This window comes from Lithobates pipiens, unplaced genomic scaffold, assembly GCF_037356315.1.
Source record: "Lithobates pipiens isolate NorthernLeopardFrog02 unplaced genomic scaffold, aLitPip1_a1.2 Scaffold_27, whole genome shotgun sequence".
NCBI classification, from domain to species: Eukaryota; Metazoa; Chordata; class Amphibia; order Anura; family Ranidae; genus Lithobates; species Lithobates pipiens.
Genome location: NW_027507788.1, coordinates 115,325,608 through 115,346,016, shown reverse-complemented (window position 1 = coordinate 115,346,016; position 20,409 = coordinate 115,325,608). Strand labels below are relative to the sequence as shown.

The 20,409-nt window shown below is 40.5% G+C and overlaps 1 protein-coding gene across 2 annotated transcripts in view; it reads right to left on the bottom strand.

The window, feature by feature from the left end:
• The window catches only part of NECTIN1 (nectin cell adhesion molecule 1), a 440,283-nt gene that overhangs the window by 76,763 nt on the left and 343,111 nt on the right, over positions 1-20,409 (bottom strand). Inside the window, exon 9 of one of the 2 annotated variants that reach the window (XM_077457383.1) lies at positions 4,141-4,321. The exons of the other annotated variant lie outside the window; for it this stretch is intronic. Within the exon in view, the coding sequence (XP_077313509.1) occupies positions 4,181-4,321 (141 nt within the window). The 3' untranslated portion in view covers positions 4,141-4,180. The remainder of the gene's footprint in view (positions 1-4,140; positions 4,322-20,409) is intronic. 2 annotated transcript variants of the gene reach the window in all.

The window sequence follows — 20,409 nt, the reverse complement described above, 5'->3', positions numbered from 1 at the left end:
GTCTATTTACTACATAACATCATCTTTCATGTTATCCCAAAAAATTGGGGTATATATTATGTTTTTGTTTTTTTATTTGAAAAACCACTGGGCAAAAACTGTGTGACATATAAAAATGTCAATGACCGCTATTTTATTCTCTATGGTCTCTGCAAAAAAAATAAAAAATAATGTTTGGGGGTTCTAAGTAATTGTTTAGCAAAAATTCTGATTTAAACTTGTAAACAACAAATGTCAGAAAAGGCTGGGTACTTATAAACTTGCATCTTTAATATTATTTCATTCATTCCAATAAGATTTTATATTTGTTTTAAGCTTATTTTTGATTCATTAACAATATATTTGATTGCTGTGTATTCGTAGACATGGAGGTGCATGGTTGTTTGCTTTGGTCTTTTTCGATGTGCAATACTTTACCATAGTTGATTAATTAGCTGATAAATATCTTTAAATTAGTTAATTCTGTAAAATTTTCAGCATGGACTTTCTTTAAAAAAAATTATTAACTAAAGAAAATATTGAAAACAATTTTACTATATCATTTACATGTTATTCTTTGCATTTTTACTTTATTACTCTTATTCTGTTTACAACTACTCATACAATTTGTACTACATCATAACTATTATTTGTTTCCGATTTTTGTTTCTAGAATTCAGGGACATGATCCTATATAAAAAATGTTGTACAATTAGAGGAAACCTTGATCATCAGTAACAAGACATTTTAAGTTTGTTGTGTATGGATGTGTTATGTAGATGATGTGTTCATGATTTGGTCAGAGAAGTAAAAAGAGCTACATAAGCTTTAGGAATTTCATAGCGTCACATTTTAACAATTCAGGCTTACCTTGCAATCTGAAAAAAAAAAATCACTCTAGTTAGAAACTGTGTAGAGTATAAATTGCAGCATGTCATACTTCAAATGTCTCCAATATTTCTATAGATTTGAGCAAATAATATTTATTCACTTTTATTTGTTTGATAAATTCTAGACTGTGCAATAAATAGTCACTGTCTAAACATATAGAATTACTAACATTAGACCTCCAAAATGCACTAGCGAAAATTTTTTTTTTTTTTATTCTTTATTTTTAATGTAACATGCTTGAATATAATATCTCTTAGGTATGCATTTTACTTGTAGAGAAAAAGGTCCTATAAGTGAAAAAAAAAATATGGTTGTGAAGAATTAAGCTGAATATGGATTGCACATAAACATGTAATACAGACAGTCCTCGAGTTACAAACATTCGACTTACTATACATACAACTCTTACTTAGCAACAGAAGCAACATGACATCACGCTGGTCCCAGAAACCACTGGGCCGCCATCTTGCTGCTCACTGCATGCTGCCATCTACTGTCCAACAGATCTGTCAGCAATGCCACATCACTGCATGGCCAGTAAACCCTTCCCAGTGCTATTCAAAACGTAATTTTTTTTTCACTGGATTTACACTTAAAAAATTTACCTGTTCCAACTTAGATACAAATTAAACTTAAGAACAAACCTACAGAACCTATCTTGTTCGTAACCCCGGGGACTGCATGTACTCAACTTAACTGCACACCCCTAATAGCAAGCATTGATGGTGGCTACATATAATTTAACTTTATCTGTGGTCCTGGGATGCCCCTAATATAGACATATGCTGTATGAATTTGACTTGCATCCAGCATTGTAGTGCTGGCACCTCTTTATTTATGATTGAATTTCCCACAATGCCTCCTGGTGTCTACCTAATGGAGTAATGAGTTTTTTTTTATTTTACCCTAATTGCAGTTTCATACACAATTGCAGTGTATGGGTTGTTTTGTGCTGGATACTGCACAGATCTGGAAAAAAAACAGCAAAGCACAGAGGACACCAAGATTGAAATAGCAATTTCACCTTTTCCCAAAAAATGAAAGGGGCAGCTAACACTGTATATCATCATCTCCCCACACCTTACACCCCCGACCCTGCTGCATTTACCTCCATAGATGATTATCTGTCACTGCCCACACACCCAGTGTAGCTGTAAGAGAACCAGTTGCTCCCGTCCATTGCGTGCTCACGCATGGGCTTCCACAAATACCTGTGCACATCAATGCACACACGCGTGCGCGGCAGGTTGCTTGCACACGCAGGTGTGCGCCCATGGTGCCAATTGGCGCCAGAAGGCCTATTTAAAGAAGTTCTCTGACCCCAGATGGTTGCTGACTGATCTTCAGCTGTTCCTATTACCCTGCACCCGCTGTTCTCCTGCCTGATACCTCCTGATGAACCTGGCTTACTCTGACCCTGCTCCTGAATCCTGTTCCTGCTCTGATCCCCGACTCCTGACCCTGGCTATCCTTGTGACCTCGCCTCTGCCTGCTGCCTTGTACCTCATTGTCCGCCTGCTGCCAAACCTGTCTTCCCTCAAGACCCTGCTCTAGCTTCTGTCCATCCTGCACATGCCTGCTACCTTGATCCTGCGACCTTCTGCGATCTCCTGCTGCAAGCCTATCAAGGACCTAACTACACCGCACGTTCCAGTTCCACTGTTCCTGCGGAGTTCCCCTTTAAGCCCAGCTGATCCTTGATACAAGATGAGCCATCCTGTCCTGACGGCTCTCCTGCCTGTCCAAGACCACTTCCTCTGCTGCAAGGCTCCGGGTCCACAGGCTCCGGGTCCACAGCAGCGGGCACTCGTGTTCCTCCTGGCCCTTGGTTCCCTCTGTTCCACTCCCAGTGGGGCCTAGGCGGGAGACACAAGAGAGGCCAACCTTGTCAATTCAGTCTCCTCCAAGGAACGTGACAGTAGCTGTCCAGGGTTTGAAAGCTCCTCTCTTATTCCCCATCTTTCCTCATGGCTTTCAGGATGAATCAGAGTAATTGGTCAAAGTGGTCATGTACCAGCATGATCCATCCTGGAAGCCATGAGGTAAGATGGAGAAGAAGAGAGGGGCTTTCAAATCCCCAGATTTTTACACTGGCTGCATGGGCAGTGACAGCTACTGCCCATGCATTACTGAGGAAGTCAACACCCTGACGACACGTGTCTAGGGGCGGAGCTTATGCACTGACATCACACCGTGGTCACCTCAAAAATTGGATGTTTGCCATGTCTTGCAATTTGCACAAGCTAATTGTGCTTCACTTGTAAGTGTATTCATTTAACTTTTTACTATTAAATCCTTTGGAAAGGCAGAGCACTAGATGTTACCTTTCTTTTACATATAACATTCATTGGACAAGACGATCCAAGTTCTTGGAACCCTATTGAGGAGCCATTCATCTAAGGAGGTCTGTGATCCATAAGTTTGCCCAGTATCATCATATTCCCAGAGGGGATAACTGCTGATCTTTCTCTGCTATGAGGTGAGAAGCCTGTGAAACTAGTGGTGGAGAGCACTCATCCTGGTTTGCACTGTTTGGTAAATTGATTTATGGCAGGAGTTTCTTCAATCAAGCATTATTCACATGAAATGTTATAAGATTTTTCACAATAATAGTTTTGTATACATTTAATAGCACAATATCAATTTGTATGATATTATTGCTTTTCACTTAGTATATTGCTTACGGATTAGTCATATTATAGGATATTTAGTAGCGCAGCACTGTTTGTTGGCACATAATAGTGACAGCTAAACACCCAGGGAGGTAAGTACAGCATAGACTGGGCAGTGGGGAGGGTGTATAACGTTAGTTCACTTTTTAATTTCTTGTGAGAATATACACGCCTCTTGTATTCAGACCATACTTGTAAAGCCTGGATTTTAGCTTTAAAGTTCTTAATCAGCTTATAACAACATGCAAACTAAATGTATCACAAATAACTTAGCCTAAGATTTTCGTCTAATGATCTTCCTTTGTGTATCTCCTTGTGCCGGTGTCAAGAAAAATTAATTAAAGAAAAGCCATCAAATACAAAGAGACATTGAAAATGGTAAACAAATGAAACTGCTGTACAAATACACTAATGGCTTTTTCTAAGACTAGCTAGTTTCTTAAGTGCTACTTGTGACATGTATAGGCGGACACATGCATGGAAGTTGACACATGCAGGACATAACCTTTATGAAAGAACATGGGTAGTTAGGGAAGATAAAGCATAACAGTGTTGTGCTGATGCAGACTGATGATAAGGAGAAAGGGGAGCAGAATACCTTGAGGCCAGGCTGAGGGAAAGGGCCTAGGCTGCATGCTTTAGTGTAAGAGAGGCTGGATAGTTGCATACTCGACAAGGTCTCCACTGGCGTGGACGGAGCTCCCGATGATGGGAGGTGACGCCAGGGCAGATGTGTCCAGCTCAGCATACTGGACATCCAGGTCCATGTGACAGGAAGTCTGTAGATCAGAGTACCACAATGTGAGAGAGATAGGGGGCAAAATAGGGATCAGTAGGATAAGGAGAAGAGAATCAGGCAGGAAAGCAAAAACATGCAGCCAATAAAGTGTCAAGAAGGGTAATAAAGTAAAAAATGCAAAGTATAACACATAAAAGATCACTTTTCAACAAAAAAATTTGGGGGAAAAAACAATATTCTGTAAAGAAAGTAGGAAGAGAAAATTAATTTGTACTGGTTTGCTTCTGTTATGAGGAATCCCCTCTTATCTTATCCTATCATATCAACATATCTGTATTGCAAGTGTAACCTGGATATTTTAAATGTCACTTATTTTGCAAGAGACAACATTAAATTTTAAAAAAGGTCTGCTGCCACTATCAGTCCTTGATATGTTGCCATAGTAACACGAAAACAGCATGGCAGTACAAAGAACCTAAAGAGGCCTTAAAGCAGTATTAAACCCCAAAGCAAACATTTATTATATTGAAGTTTACCAATTCTTAGATGTGGTGGCTGTACTAATTTCCCTTGTTTTTGTCTTTCTTTCTGCTATTTTCCTCTGGTAATCCAGCTAGCAAGTTTCTTTAAGGTACTTATATATCGCTGTCAATTTAACGGTAAGCTGCAATATATAAAATTTTTTGTTTTGGGTTTAGAACCGCTTTAAGTAAAAAGGTTACAAATTTCCATTTTTTTTTTTTGAAAGTGCAAAGCACAGAATATATATTCGTTGTGTTAGTAACAAAAATGTTGCAGGTTTCATCCAAAAATCTCATTGGCTTCATTGTTACAGGAGCTGCTGTCAATGTTCCTGATACACAGAGCTAAAAAACTGTAAACCCCCCAGATTACACCAGGAGAGTTGGTGTGGAAAGGGGAAAGTTGGTTTGCTATGCAGAATTTATAAAACCGTAAAGTCGCGCTAATAAAATAAGTGAACAAACGCCAGAAAATGAATATATAAAAAAAATATATAAAAATAGGCCAAAACCCTAACCTATAAATCACTAAATATGGTAATATCAAATAACACATATAAATGTATAAAATGTGAAAGTATTATTATTGATAAAGAAAAAGTCTCTGAAAGATAGGGATTGAAACAAGTTCAGCAATAGAAAGATTCCAGCAGAATGGGAAGTTCTCGGGCCTTTTACCACCACCAAAGGAATAAGATGGAGCTCTCAGTGTAGCAATTGCCTGAAGGAATGGACACTCTTATCGGAAGGAGTGGACCTCCTGTAGCAGCGAAGTCACACACGCCTGCAGAAATAGCCCTCTGCGGGTCTAGGGATGAATCCTGGCTCCAAGATGCACTAGCAGTGTAATGGCATCATTCCCAGTGTGCAGCTACCGTCCTTCTCCCCTCCTTGAGATCATAATCTTTTAACCACTTGCTTACTGGGCACTTAAACCCCCCTCAGTCCCAGACCAATTTTCAGCTTTCAGCGCTGATGCACTTTGAATGACAATTGCGCGGGCATACAACACTGTACCCAAATGAAATTTTTATCATTTTTTTCCCACAAATAGAGCTTTCTTTTGGTGGTATTTAGTTACAGCTCGGAGTTTTATTTTTTGCTAAACAAACAAAAAAAGATGCAAAAAAAAATAAAAATAAAATCATGTTTTAATAGTTTGTTATAAAATTTTGCAAACGGGTAATTTTTCTCCTTCATTGAAGTGCGCTGATTAGGCGGCACTGATAGGCTGCATTGGTGGGCACTGATAGGCTGCACTGGTGGGCACTGATAGGCATAGTTAAGGCGGCACTAATAGGCACAGATAAGGCGGCACCGATGGGCACAGATAAGGCGGCACTGATGGGCAAAGATGGGCACAGATAAGATGGCACGGATGGGTGGCACGGATAAGTGGCACGGATGGGTGGCACGGATGGGCACTGATAGGTACCACAGATAGATGGGACTGATGGGCACTGATAGGTGGCACTGATAGGTGGCTCTGATAGGTGGCACTGCTGGGCACTGATGGGCGGCACTGCTGGGCACTGATGGGCGGCACTGCTGGGCACTGATGGGCGGCACTGGGGTGCAGCACCTTTGAGGCAGATTGGGTGGCACTGTGGGTGGCACTGTGGGTGGCACTGTGGGGTGGCACTGTGGGTGGCACTGTGGGTGGCACTTACTTTTGCGTTTTATTTTACTTCAGGATGGCACTGCGGGAGGCAGGTGGGCACTGGCAGGTGGCAGGTGGTCCCTTGTATTGATGGCCGTGATCGGGACTGATGTCCCGATCACGGCCGCCGGTGATCGGCTTTTTTTTTTTCTCCTCGCGCTGTCAGCGCGAGGAGGAATAATAGCCGATTACCGGCTCCGTTCTATCACATGATCAGCTGTCATTGGCTGACAGCTGATCACGTGATAAGGGGTCGGGATCGACCCCTTGCACGGATCGGTGATCAGGCGAGTCTCATGGACTCGCCGATCACAGAGCGCGCCGCGCGCGCCCCTCAGGGGGCGCGCAGGCCGCTCGTAACCGGGACGACGTCAATAGACGTAGTCCCGGAAATGTAGGTCCGCGCTAATGCCGTCATTTGGCAATAGCGCGGATCTCAAGTGGTTAAGTTAGCACAGAGCGTGTGGAAGAACAAAGGCTCCAATAGTGCATTTTAAAACTTGTTTTATTGTAAAAAATCTCTAGTTGGATGTACAAACATTGTAAAAAAACACTTTCTGGCAATAAAAATGAAAAACACTTCTGGGGTCACGTGAGGCGTGATGACATTAGCACGTAGCTCCGTCAAACACATTTCGTCATACGTGATGTCAGAGCAACATCTTACTTTGGTGGTGGTGAAAGCCCAGAGAACTTCCCATTCTGCTAGAATCTTCTATTGCTGAACTTGTTTCAATCCCTATCTTTCAGAGACTTTTTCTTTATCAATAATAATATTTTCACATTTATATGCATTTATATGTGTTATTTGATATTACTACATTTAGCAATATATAGGTTGGGTTTTTGGACTATTTTTATATTTTGTTATATATTGTTTTCTGGTGTTTGTTCACTTATTTGATTAGTGCAACTTTACTATTTTTATCACTCCTGTGTATATGATTATATCTCATGTTTGTGTCGCTGTTTTTTTCTTCACAGTTCTTTCATAGTTATAATTAGTGTGGTATACCACTTCCATTTATATTCTATGCAGAATGCCCTAATCACAGCAAATAAAGACCCACATATGTGTTATAAATACCGGACTAGTTGGTTCAAAATTGGGTAGGTAGCAAGCAACCCTACTGTGGAAGAAACTATTACATTGTAGGCTGGCCCATATTTGGTACATTATATATTGTGTTTTTTTCTTTTTTTTTTATCACACTTCTTTAATCCAGCCATGCTGTCTCTCATTACTACTCAGACTCACATCACACTAGCAATCATGTTGCGTTGCTCCCTTGATGAGGGTCTTTGGCCAAAAAGCTGAAGCCCTTGTACACACGGTCGGAGATTCCGACGGAATGTGTCCGATTGGACCGTTTTTTCGGATATTCCGACTGTGTGTAGTTTACATCGGACTGTTTCCATCGGAGTATCCGACGGACCAAGTTTTCAAACTTGTTGGTAAAATTTTCCGGCAAAATGCTCCGATCGGACATACTCCAATCATGTGTAGAGAATTCCGATCGGACAAAGTGCCACGCATGCTCAGATCAAATTCCTACACCAAAGCTATTGGCTATTAGCGTGAACATAGTCCCGTCGTAACGAAATAACGTCATCACGACGGATTTTCCGACAACTTTGTCCGACCGACAAAATCCGACAGACAATATGCGACGGATTTGGTTGTCGGAATCTCCGACCATGTGTACAAGGGCTAACTCTCCAGTGAAGAAGCAATTTTATTAGAACAAGAAATATTCTGTTTAGGGATCCTGTTGCTGGCTAGTTGTCTTCAGCAATAGAATCACTATCGTCCCATGGCCCCTCTTCGCACCCAAGGACCCTTTCGGTCAGAATTCAATACATTCTCCCATATAAGATCTATCTGCAGTTCTCATTGAGTTTTAATAAATGAAAGTACAGTTAATTTAAAATGTTATAAGAACAATTTCAAACATTTAAATAATAATTTTAATTAAGAACATTTTCCTACTGCCAATACTAAAGTATATCTTCAGAGAAACATCATTAGCAATAAGTAGTTATCAATAATAAAAACGTTTTAAATTATTTTTTTGCATAACTCAATCTGATTAACAGTGCTTACCAAATATGTTATTATTATACAGAATTTATACAGCACCAAATGTGTATATATATATATATATATATATATATATATATATATATATACACACACACACACACACACACACACACACACACACACACATTATCTCACAAAAGTGAGTACACCCATCACATTTTTGTAAATATTTTATTATATCTTTTCATGAAACAACACTGAAGAAATTACACTTTGCTACAGTGTAAAGTAGTGAGTGCACAGCTTGTATAACAGTGTAAATTTGCTGTTCTCTCAAAATAAATCAACACATAGCCATTAATATCTAAACCGCTGGCAACAAAAATTGGGCCCAATTAGCAATTTTCCCCACCCGGTGTCATGTGACTCGTTAGTGTTAGAAGGTCTGTGAATGGTGAGCAGATGAGTTCAATTTGGTGTTATCACTCTCACTCTCTCATACTGGTCACTGGAAGCTCAACATGGCACCTCATGGCAAGGAACTCTCTGAGCAACAAAAAAGAATTGTTGCTCTACATAAAGATGGCCTAGGCTATAAGAAGATTGCCAAGACCCTGAAACTGATCTGCAGCACGGTGGCCGAGACCATACAGTGGCTTAACAGGGCAGGTTCCACTCAGAACAGGCCTCACCACCAAAGAAGTTGAGTGCACAAGGTCAGCGTCATAGCCAGAGGTTGTCTTTGGGAAATAGACATGTGAGTGCTGCCAGCATTGCTGCAGAGGTTGAAGGGGTGGGGGGTCAGCCTGTCAGTGCTCAGATCAGTGCTTTATCCAAAGAAGATTGTGTGTGATTAATGTGGAGTCAACATTCATGTTCCATTGTAATTAAGATCAAAAATGGGTGTTAAATAATCCTATACGTATCAACCTACTAAAAACATGTAAATATTCATTTAAATGTGCAAAATAGTGGAAATAATGTTAGTATTCGACAATATGTTAGTTTAAAACAGATTGTGCAAACATGTGCAAAAAATGTGCAAAAAAGCAACTAAAGGTCAGAACAACCAAGGATCAGAAATGATTCAGCCAAAAAATCGCATGAAGACGCAAAATGTGCAAATAGACAATAACTAAGGATCACAACAACCAGGGGTCTGAAATATTTTCAACCAATAATCGCATGAAGACGCATCTGTGTCCAATATAAGTCCAAAATTAATATTTGGCTTGATAATACTGCCTCTTCAGATTATTGTTGTAATTGTTACAAAAAGTCAATAGGGAGTATTTGATTCACTCGTGCAAATAGTGCGGGCTTTCAATTAGAGAACTTCATCCCCGGTGCGCCACTCAGTGTTATAGTGTGTAAATGCTCTCACCAGAGTTAATGCCCCTGTGGGGCTGGATGGACCTTCACAATGTAAGCCACTGTGTCGCTCTCTGGCTGCTGCTGATGCACTGGGTGAAGCTTCGTTATTCCGTCCGTATGGTATCCAACGTTAATTATATAAGGAAAGACATATCCATAGTGTAATACGTTCTTAACCAAATCGTTCGTTTATTAGTATTAAAATCTACTCACATTTTACATTAAAAGCATATGCGTATAGAAAAACTCCGCCGTTCGTCTCAAACGAGTGCACACAACGTGGCCACGTGTGGAGACGAACGGCGGAGTTTTTCTATACGCATATGCTTTTAATGTAAAATGTGAGTAGATTTTAATACTAATAAACGAACGATTTGGTTAAGAACGTATTACACTATGGATATGTCTTTCCTTATATAATTAACGTTGGATACCATACGGACGGAATAACGAAGCTTCACCCAGTGCATCAGCAGCAGCCAGAGAGCGACACAGTGGCTTACATTGTGAAGGTCCATCCAGCCCCACAGGGGCATTAACTCTGGTGAGAGCATTTACACACTATAACACTGAGTGGCGCACCGGGGATGAAGTTCTCTAATTGAAAGCCCGCACTATTTGCACGAGTGAATCAAATACTCCCTATTGACTTTTTGTAACAATTACAACAATAATCTGAAGAGGCAGTATTATCAAGCCAAATATTAATTTTGGACTTATATTGGACACAGATGCGTCTTCATGCGATTATTGGTTGAAAATATTTCAGACCCCTGGTTGTTGTGATCCTTAGTTATTGTCTATTTGCACATTTTGCGTCTTCATGCGATTTTTTGGCTGAATCATTTCTGATCCTTGGTTGTTCTGACCTTTAGTTGCTTTTTTGCACATTTTTTGCACATGTTTGCACAATCTGTTTTAAACTAACATATTGTCGAATACTAACATTATTTCCACTATTTTGCACATTTAAATGAATATTTACATGTTTTTAGTAGGTTGATACGTATAGGATTATTTAACACCCATTTTTGATCTTAATTATAATGGAACATGAATGTTGACTCCACATTAATCACACACAATCTTCTTTGGATAAAATTGCTTTAGGATATCTCTGCACGGTATCACCAACAGTTTTTTCTTTTTTCTTTTTCTTTTTATATATAAAAAATAAACACTAGGTTTTGATAAGTTAACTCATCTCATCACTGATAGGGTTTAGCGCCATAACCTTTTTATTTCACACTTTTTATTTCCCTCTCTTCCCCAATAAGGAAGTGAGGGCTTCAGGCACAGGCAGCTCTAACCCAGTATATTTCCTTTCCTCTCTCCATTTTTTAATTTTAATTTCATTTCACATATTTCTATCACATTGGAGATCTGATTTTTCCATAGCGCGACTTTATTTATTCATTTAGACTAAGGACATAAATTACTGGAACCATGTCCTGTGGTCTGATGAGACCAAGATAAACTTATTTGGTTCAGATAGTATCAAGCATGTGTGGCAGGAACCGGGTGAGAAGTACAAAGACAAGTGTGTCTTGCCTACAGTCAAGCATGGTGGTGGGAGTGTCATGGTCTGGGGCTGCATGAGTGCTGCAAGCACTGGGGAGCTACAGTTCATTGTTGGAACCATGGATGCCAAAATGTACTGTGACATACTGAAGCAGAGCATGATCCCTCCCTTCGGAGATTGGGCCGCAGGGCAGTATTTCAACATGATAAAGACCCCAAACACACCTCCAAGATGACCATTGCCTTGCTAAAGAAGCCAAGGGTAAATATGATAGACTGGCCAAGCATGTCTTCAGACCTAAACCCTATTGAGCATTTGTGGGGCATCCTCAAATGGAAGGTGGAGGAGCTCATGGTCTCTAACATCCGCCAGCTCCGTGATGTCGTCATGGAGGAGTGGAGGAGGGCTCCAGTGGCAACCTGTGAAGCTCCTGTGAACTTTATGCCCAAGAGGGTTAAGGCAGTGCTGGAAAATAATGGTGGCCACACAAAATATTGACACTTTGAGTCCAATTTGGACATTTTCACATAGGGGGGGGGAATTAACTTTTGTTGCCAGCGGTTTCGACATTAATGGCTGTGTGTTGAGTTATTTTGAGGGGACAGCGAGTTTACATTGTTATACAAGCTGTACATTCACTACTTTGCCATGTAGCAAAGTGTAATTTCTTCAGTGTTGTCACATGAAAAGATATAATAAAATATTTATAAAAATGTGAGGGGTGTACTCACTTTTGTGAGATACTGTATGCTGTGAAAAAGTATTTGCCCCCTTTCTGATTTTTTTTTGCATATTTGTCACACCTAAATGACTCAGATCATCAAACAAATTGTATTATTACACAAAGATAACCCGAGTAAATACAAAATGCAATTTTTAAATGATGGTTTCATTTGTTAAGGCAAAAAAGTGGTTTAAACCGCCTGACTTTATTTGAACAAGTAATTGCCCCCTAAACCTAATAACTGCAATCAAGCATTTACAATAACTGCCAATGAGTCTTTCACATTGCCGTGGAGCAATTTTGGTCCACTCTTCTTTGCAGAATTGTTTTAATTCAGCCCCATTGGAGGGTTTTCCAGCATGAGTGGCCTGTGTAAGGTCATGATACAGAGCCTCAATTGGATTTAAGTCCGAGCTTTGACTAAGCCACTCCAAAATCTACATTTTGCTTTGTTTGAACCATTTGGAGGTGGAGTTGTTCTTGTGTTTCGGATCATTGTTCTGCTGCATAACCCAAGTGCACTTGAGCTTGAGGTCACAAACTGATGACATTCTCCTTTAGGATTTTCTGGTAGAGCTCAGAATTCATGGTTACATCAACTATGGTAAGTTGTCCAGGTCCTGAAGCTGCAAAGCAGCCCCAGACCATCACGCTACCACCACCATATCTGACTGTTGGTATGATGTTTTTGTTATGAAAGGGTGTATTAGTTTTATGCCAGATGAAATAGGATGCACACCTTCCAAAAAGTACAATTTTTGTCTCATCAGTCCACAGAATATTTGCCTAAAAGTCTTGGGTATAATCAAGATTTTTTTTTTGGTAAATGTGAGATGAGCTCTGTGAGCTTTGTGTTCTTTTTGTTCAGCAGTGGCTTTAGCCTTGGAACTCTCCCATGGATGCCATTTTTGCCCAGTCTCTTTCTTATTGTTGAATCATGAACATGGATCTTACCTGAGGTAAGTGAGGACTGCAGTTCTTTAGATGTTGTTCTGGGTTCTTTTATGACCTCCTGGATGAGTCGTCATCATGCTCTTGAAGTAATTTTTGTAGGCTGGACCCTCCTGGGAAGGTTCACCACTGTTCCAAGTTATCTCCATTTGTGTATAATGGTTCTCCCTATGGTCCATGGGAGTTCCAAAGCCTTAGAAATGGCTTTGAAACCATTCTTAGACCAATACATGTCCATTTTTTGTTTCTAATCTATTCTTGATTTTTTTTAGATTGTGGCACATGATCTGTGGCTTTTTGTGACCTGTTAGCGTGCTTCACTTTGCCAGACAGCTTCTATTTATGTGATTTCTTGATTCAACAGATCTGTCAGTAATCAGGCCTGGGTGTGGCAAGTGAAATTTAAATTTAACTTCGCTTTCCAAAAAATTGTGGTTAATCACAGTTCATTCATGATTCAGCATGGGAGGCTTACTTTTTCACATAGGGCCAGGCAGGTTTGAACAGCTTTTTTTCCCTTAATAAATGAAATAATAATTTAAAAACTGCATCTTGGATTTACTCGGGTTATCTTTGTGTAATATTAAAATTTGTTTGATGACCTGCATCATTTGAGTGTGAGAAATATGCAAAAAAGGGGGCACTTTTTCACAGTATATATATATATATATATATATATATATATATATATATATATATATATATATATACTGTATATCTTATGTAACAGTGCGGCAAATAAAATTCTTAATAAAGCTTAAATAAATGAAATATTGGGCAATAGATAGCCTAAATGTCATATATGTATATAAACATTCTCCCAATCACAGAGCGGCAGCTGAAACTCTGATTTCTATTACAATCACCAAAGCCTGGAAAAGAATAGCTGCACTTGTAAACATGAGAAATGCAGCTCCAACACAGAGAACTGCAAAGAATAGTCTGATCAATGGTAAATGTTGGTAAATGTTCAACATAAGAAGTTACATCTGCACTCAGATGCACCATCTCAACTTACTAGACAGCTCCACTGGTCTCCAAAATCATTTTCTGTCAATAGGTACTTATTTTAGCCCTGGCCAATGACTCTAGGTGAAGTTGTTCCAGCATTCACAAAGGGTTATTTTCTATGTATGACATTACTGCATCTACTAGTGTAAAAGAATGGGTAATCGGCTGAATGATCATTTAAGGAGTTACTAAAGCCGGACATAGATTAATCAAATCTTGGCTGGTTCAGCAGGGAATGAACGAGATTTGATCCATCAACTAGTACAATCAGCCTTCATATTTTTTTCATGTGATCACTGTAAACGGCTTTAGCTGCCAGCAATGATCATTGTGTTCTACCTGCAGGGAAGGCTTAAAGTGGTTGTAAAGGCCAAAGGTTTTTTTATTTAATGCATTCTTTGCATTAAGATAAAAAGATTTCTGTATGAAGCAGGCTCCCTCAGGCCCCGTAATACTTACTTGAGGTCCCTCTAGATCCAGCAATATTGTAGGAATGTTTGGGCTGCCCGGGACACCCCTCCTTATTGGCTGAGACAGCAGCGTGGTGCCATTGGCTCCCACTGCTGTCAATCAAAGTCAGTCAGTCAATGAGAATAGAAAGGGGGCAGGGCTGGGCCGCAGCTCCATGTCTGAATGGACACAGGGATCTTCGGCTTGGGTGTCCCCATAGCAAGCTGCTCGCTGTGGGGGCATCTAACAGGAGGGAGGGGCCAGGAGCACCAAAGAGGGACTGGAGAAGAGTGCAGGTAAATATAACATAGTTATTATTTTTAAGTAAAAAAAACAAGACTTTATAATCACTTCAATACACAGCTGCAAAATCTGATCAATAATGCAAAACAGGTTTAGGGTGGTAAAGAGCTTGCATACACTGCAGAACAAACAATACAAAATATATTTTGAAAGCTGCACAAACATGGATTCTTTATAGCAATTATGAGGGCATCATATGGCTGTACAGTATAGCCTCTAATAAACTCTATAGCAACAGAAAGTCTAGGTAAGAATCACTACTTCAGTAAAACAGTTCAGAACACAAACAGCCACTGTACTTGTACTTATTCTCATAAACAGTATCCCTCTCAGTGAAATCCAAGGTAGCTCTTGTAACACAGGCAAAACAGCTTGAAAAGCTTTATACAATTAGGCTCCAGCCTAGCTGCCTGCACGCCAGTTCTGAATCCACATACATGCAATCCAGTGAAAGTGCTAAACAAATAGCCCAAGGCTATTTATGATAAGATTGATTCATAGCACAAAAAATCCTTGCATCCATGCCATTTCTGAAGATGAGGGGCCTCTAATCTTACTGTAGATCATGTGCCCAGCTACCTCTGCATCAACCGCTGAGCCTTTTCTGAGCTGCTGAGGAAGGGTAGCTAGGAAACTTAGTTTTCTTGGGAATGTCAAGGAACCCAGGGTATACTTGTCTCGTTACTTTTTGGTTACTTCTTTCTGTATATAGTAGGCTGGCATGCCTAGAATTGGCTGTTGTTGGACTACGCCAGGGTCAGGCCAGGGTCATTACATCAGACTAGCACTCTGTTCTCAGGTTGAAGGTCAAAGTCTGCTTCAAGCTCTTTTAGCTCAACTGATAACCAGTCTTTAACAAACTGCTAGATTTTAGACAGACGTAATTTTTCACTCCTGAATCCAGGAAGTCAGAATGTGTTTAAGTTATTTTGTGGGCACTGTGGCCTATAGGTTTTTGCTCCCCTCCCCCTCCCAAGAGGATGCCCAAACATAATAGGTGAGTGGCCCGTCAAGGAATTAACCTCTCACGTGCCCCATTGCCTTATTGGTGCGGGTTACTGCGCAACTTCTTAAGGTCTAGTGAGTGGCACAATTCTTGAAAGAACAGAGTCTCTGGTTTGAATGTACCTTTTGCATAAAGCCTTAAGGAAGGCAAAAGCGCTTCCTCACAATCTGGGCAGTGTTCTTGGCAGTTTGATCACAGTTTGGTATTGCCACCCCATACTTGGTAAAGTGATCCACCGTGACTAGAACATTATGGTACCTGTTTTCTGACATGTCAAGTGTGAGAAAGTCAATGGTCAGTACTTGCAGTGGGGCAGATTTTTGCCAAGTCAGGGGTTAAATTCAGACACAACCCTTCCACACTAAACAGTCCAACCTTAAAGACTAAACAGTATTAGCAGACTTGTTCAGCCAACTGGAACAGACTCAGACACATGCTTGTCCCCTGAACTGAGTGAACATTTTTCTTACATCCCTCAGGATGAGATGGGCTCACTCACACCGTAGTTGGTTTCTGGCACTAGTCTAGACTTTTCTGGGACTGGGCCACCACTCTAACGGTATCATCTCTATTAGGTGGGCAAACTTTCTTTGTATCTCTTCCCATTTGTACATTTCTGACAATGGGTGGGGTTCATCTGAGGGCCATGATTCCTCCAGTGAATTTAAGGATTTCTATCTATTCAGTTTACCCACATATTTAGTTCTTGCATGGGGAATCATTTTACTTTCCCACCCCCATGCTTGACTCCTGGCAAGTGGGGCATTTTAGTTTAATGGCTTTCTTATGTATAGTTGAGGTAGTCTGTTTGGAGTTTCTTTAAATCAATAGCACCAGTACTGGGATTGTAATCTTGCCCACTTTGTCTGCCTTTGATCCAGGGGGTTCCATCGATTTCCCACCTACAATGGTAACGAGTATTCTGAGCCTGTGTGTCTCTGCTCCTGACATGCTATGGCTGTGTCTTACAGTTTGTGAAACTTCAAATGGGGTTGCTTCTGTCTTTCTCAAGCAAGGGGTATCTGACCTTGTCAGACAGCAGTCCATCTACAAATCGTTCCTTTAACCATTTGCCAGCATCACTCCAGTTGGGGCATTTCACTCAGCCCCTATTCGTCTGCTATATCTCGCAGTTCCAGTGAATCTTGTGGAATGAATTCTCCAACTGTCTGCTTTCTGCCAATGAAGTAGGAACTAATGTCCCTTAATTTAACCATTTGTCTATAAATTGCTTTTAAGTGGCTAACTACAATTACCAGCCAGTTTATTGGGTACACCGTGCTAGTACCAAGTTGGACCCCCTTTTGCCTTCAGAACTGCCATAATTCTTTGCGGCATAGATTCAACAAAGTGTTGGAAACATTCTGCAGAGATTTTGGTCCATATTGACATGATAGCATCACACAGTTGCTGCAGATTTGTCGGTTGCACATCCATGATGCGAATCTCCCGTTTAACCACATCCCAAAGGTGCTCTATTGGATTGAGCTCTGGTGAATGGGGAGGCCAGTGAACTCATTGTCATGTTCAAGAATCCAGTTTGAGATGATTTGATCTTTGTGACATGGTGCATTATCCTGCTGGAAGTAGCCATAAGAAGATAGGTACACTGAAGTCATGATAGAATGGACATGGTCAGCAACAATACTCAGGTAGGCCGTGGTGTTTAAATGATGCTCAATTAGTACTAAGGGACCCAAAGTGTCAGAAAAAAAATATCTCCCACACCATTAGACAACCACCACCAGCTTGAAATGTTGATACAAAGCAGGATGGATCCATGCTTTCATGTTGTTTACTTCAAATTCTGACTCTACAATCTCAATGCAGCTGAAATCGAGATTTAAACCAGGCGAAGTTTTTCCAATCTTCTATTGTCCAATTTTGGTGAGCCTGTGCTAAATGTAGCCTGTTTCCTGTTCTTGGCTGACAGGAGTGGCACCCATTGTGGTTTTCTGCTTCTATAGCTCATCTGCTTCAAGGTTCAATGTATTTGGTGTTCAGAGGTGGTATTCTGTATACCTTGGTTGTAATGAGTGGTTATTTGAGTTACTGTTGCCTTTCTATAATTTTGAATCACTCTGTCCATTCTTCTCTGACCTCTGACAACAACAAGGCATTTTTGTCAACACAACTGCACACAACAAATATCACTGGATATTTTCCTCTTTTTCAGACCATTCTCTGTAAACCCTAGAGATGGTTGTGTGTGAAAATGGCAGTAGACCAGCAGTTTTTGAAATACTCAGACCAGCCCGTCTGGCACCAACAACCATGCCACCATGCCATGTCTTCTACTGGGAGATGCAGGATTAACCTTCTGCCAGCTGAATAGGCAGAATCCCTTAGGATTGGATTAGACCCCACAATCAGTTGACCTTATCACCCAAGTCCTGACTTGGTCTGTTGTACATTGGTAATTTTCCCAGGGGAAAACTGGAGCATGGGCAGTGAGGGTGGCAATACTGAATATAAAGGATCGGCTGGAATAGCATTCCATTCTAAATAATGAACTAGAGGGAAGTGACAAGTATTTACTATCTACAAACATAGTAATGAAACAAATGTTGTGCAAACAGAGCAATACATTTTAGAGCCAACAACAGAAACAGTTTGCGTTTACTGAAACTCTAATATAGGTTAACGTGCTACAGTTTCTGCGAAAACACATAAACTGACTCTTAGATATGACCATAATTTAATAAACAAGTGATAGCTAGTACTAAAGATGTGACACTTATTAACAAATGGTTTTCTATTATTTTCCATATGGATAATATTATTTTCAATACAAATACGCCAGTCTAAAAAATAGCCTCCATCGCACTTACTGCAGGGCTGAATACAAGTTAAAATAATTTTTTAATATCAATATACAACCCTTGATAGGTCCCCTCTCCTAAATCATCAATCATCATCAATGTATCTCTTCTAGAGAACGAAGTCTGTTTCCAGGTTTGCCCCACAGCAAATGGGAAGAAACTCTCATATAGCTACAAATAAATTAGTGGATGTGTGCACCTGTTGCTATGCAACAAGACATTATGTTCAATAGAGAAGAGAAATCTTTGCTGTATTGAAGCAAGAGGTTCAACATTACAGTTGGGTAGAGGGTTCAAAGGAATTTTCTGAGTTCATCATTGGATTTTTTTATGTTCTTCATGGCAGATTTTCTTCAATGTAGTATTAAACCCAAAACCAAAAATTTTATATATTGCAGCTTATCAGTCATTAGATGCGGTGGCTGCATTGATTACATTTTTTAGTCTTTTTTCCCTCTGTTTTCACCTGGGGATCTGGCCAGTAACACACCTCATTTGGATGAAAGAGCACAGGGGAACACATTTGGACAGCAGCATTGTCAGTCTGGGGGAGGGAAGTGTTTTGCTGTGTTCACACGACCAGACTTTGACGGACTTGGTCCGGCGGACTTGGTCCGGCGGACAATCCGACGGACTTTGCAGCTGAGGTCCGCCAGACTTTCAAAAGAATGGACTTGGCCACACACGATCACTCCAAAAGTCAGATGGATTTGAACGTGATGGCGTAGAATAAGAAAGTTCATAGCCAGTAGCCAATAGCTGCCCGAGCGCCGGTTTTAGTCCGTCGGACTAGCACACAGACGACCAGATTTTTTGACCAGACTTGAGTCCGTCGGAAAGATTTGAAGCAAGTTTTATTTCTAGGTCTGCCGCACTTTTGGGAAGAAAAAGTCTGCTGGAGCCCACACATGATCGAATTGTCCAAAGGATTCCAGTCCGCCGGACCAAGTCTTTGGAAAAGTCTGGTCGTGTGCACGCAGCATTTGATGAACTAGCAGATTTAGATTTAATAACAAATTGAAGCCAAACTCCAGCTAATACTTTATAATCGCGTAGTGCTACCCCCCGAGGAGCCGCGTAAGTATGTTTGGTTCTGTTACTCTGCCTCTCAATCCCAGTAACAGTCTCAGCCCCCTCTGGCAATAGTGTAAGTGCAATGACCAATGAGAAACATGCATTATGATAAAACACAGAAATTGTCTTTACTGCAATGTTTCTGTGGAAAAGTAACAAACAGCAATAATGGTTATGAGCAATATAGCTCAATACTATATTCAGGCTGCCTTCAGGGGATTCAAAACCTGAGAATAACCACAAGAGCAGAGGAAAACACTTCAATAGCAATAAAGCACAATATGGAAATTTGTACCAGACTGGTTACCTTTACTGAGGTTTGCTCTATGAGTCCAGGCAGGAGGAGAGCATGCCTTTGTGTCAGGCCTTTCTCTTCTGTCTCCTGACACTACAGGCCCAACTTTAAACACTTTATTCAAATCAACATGTAATGGCTTAACTTCTTAGCTAAACTGTCCCACACACCCACTGCATATACAGAGCCCTTAATATGTGTGTGTGGGTCCGTATGGCACTAGTAGCTTCAGTCCTTTTGAAGAAAAGATAAAACTTGTGTCTTCAGCTAGCCACTTTTGTTGGTGCATGTAAACTCCTGAATAGCAGGGCCAAACAACACAACTTGCCCTGATTATCTAGTGAAGAAGGCAGGATCTTTCTCAGCAAGGT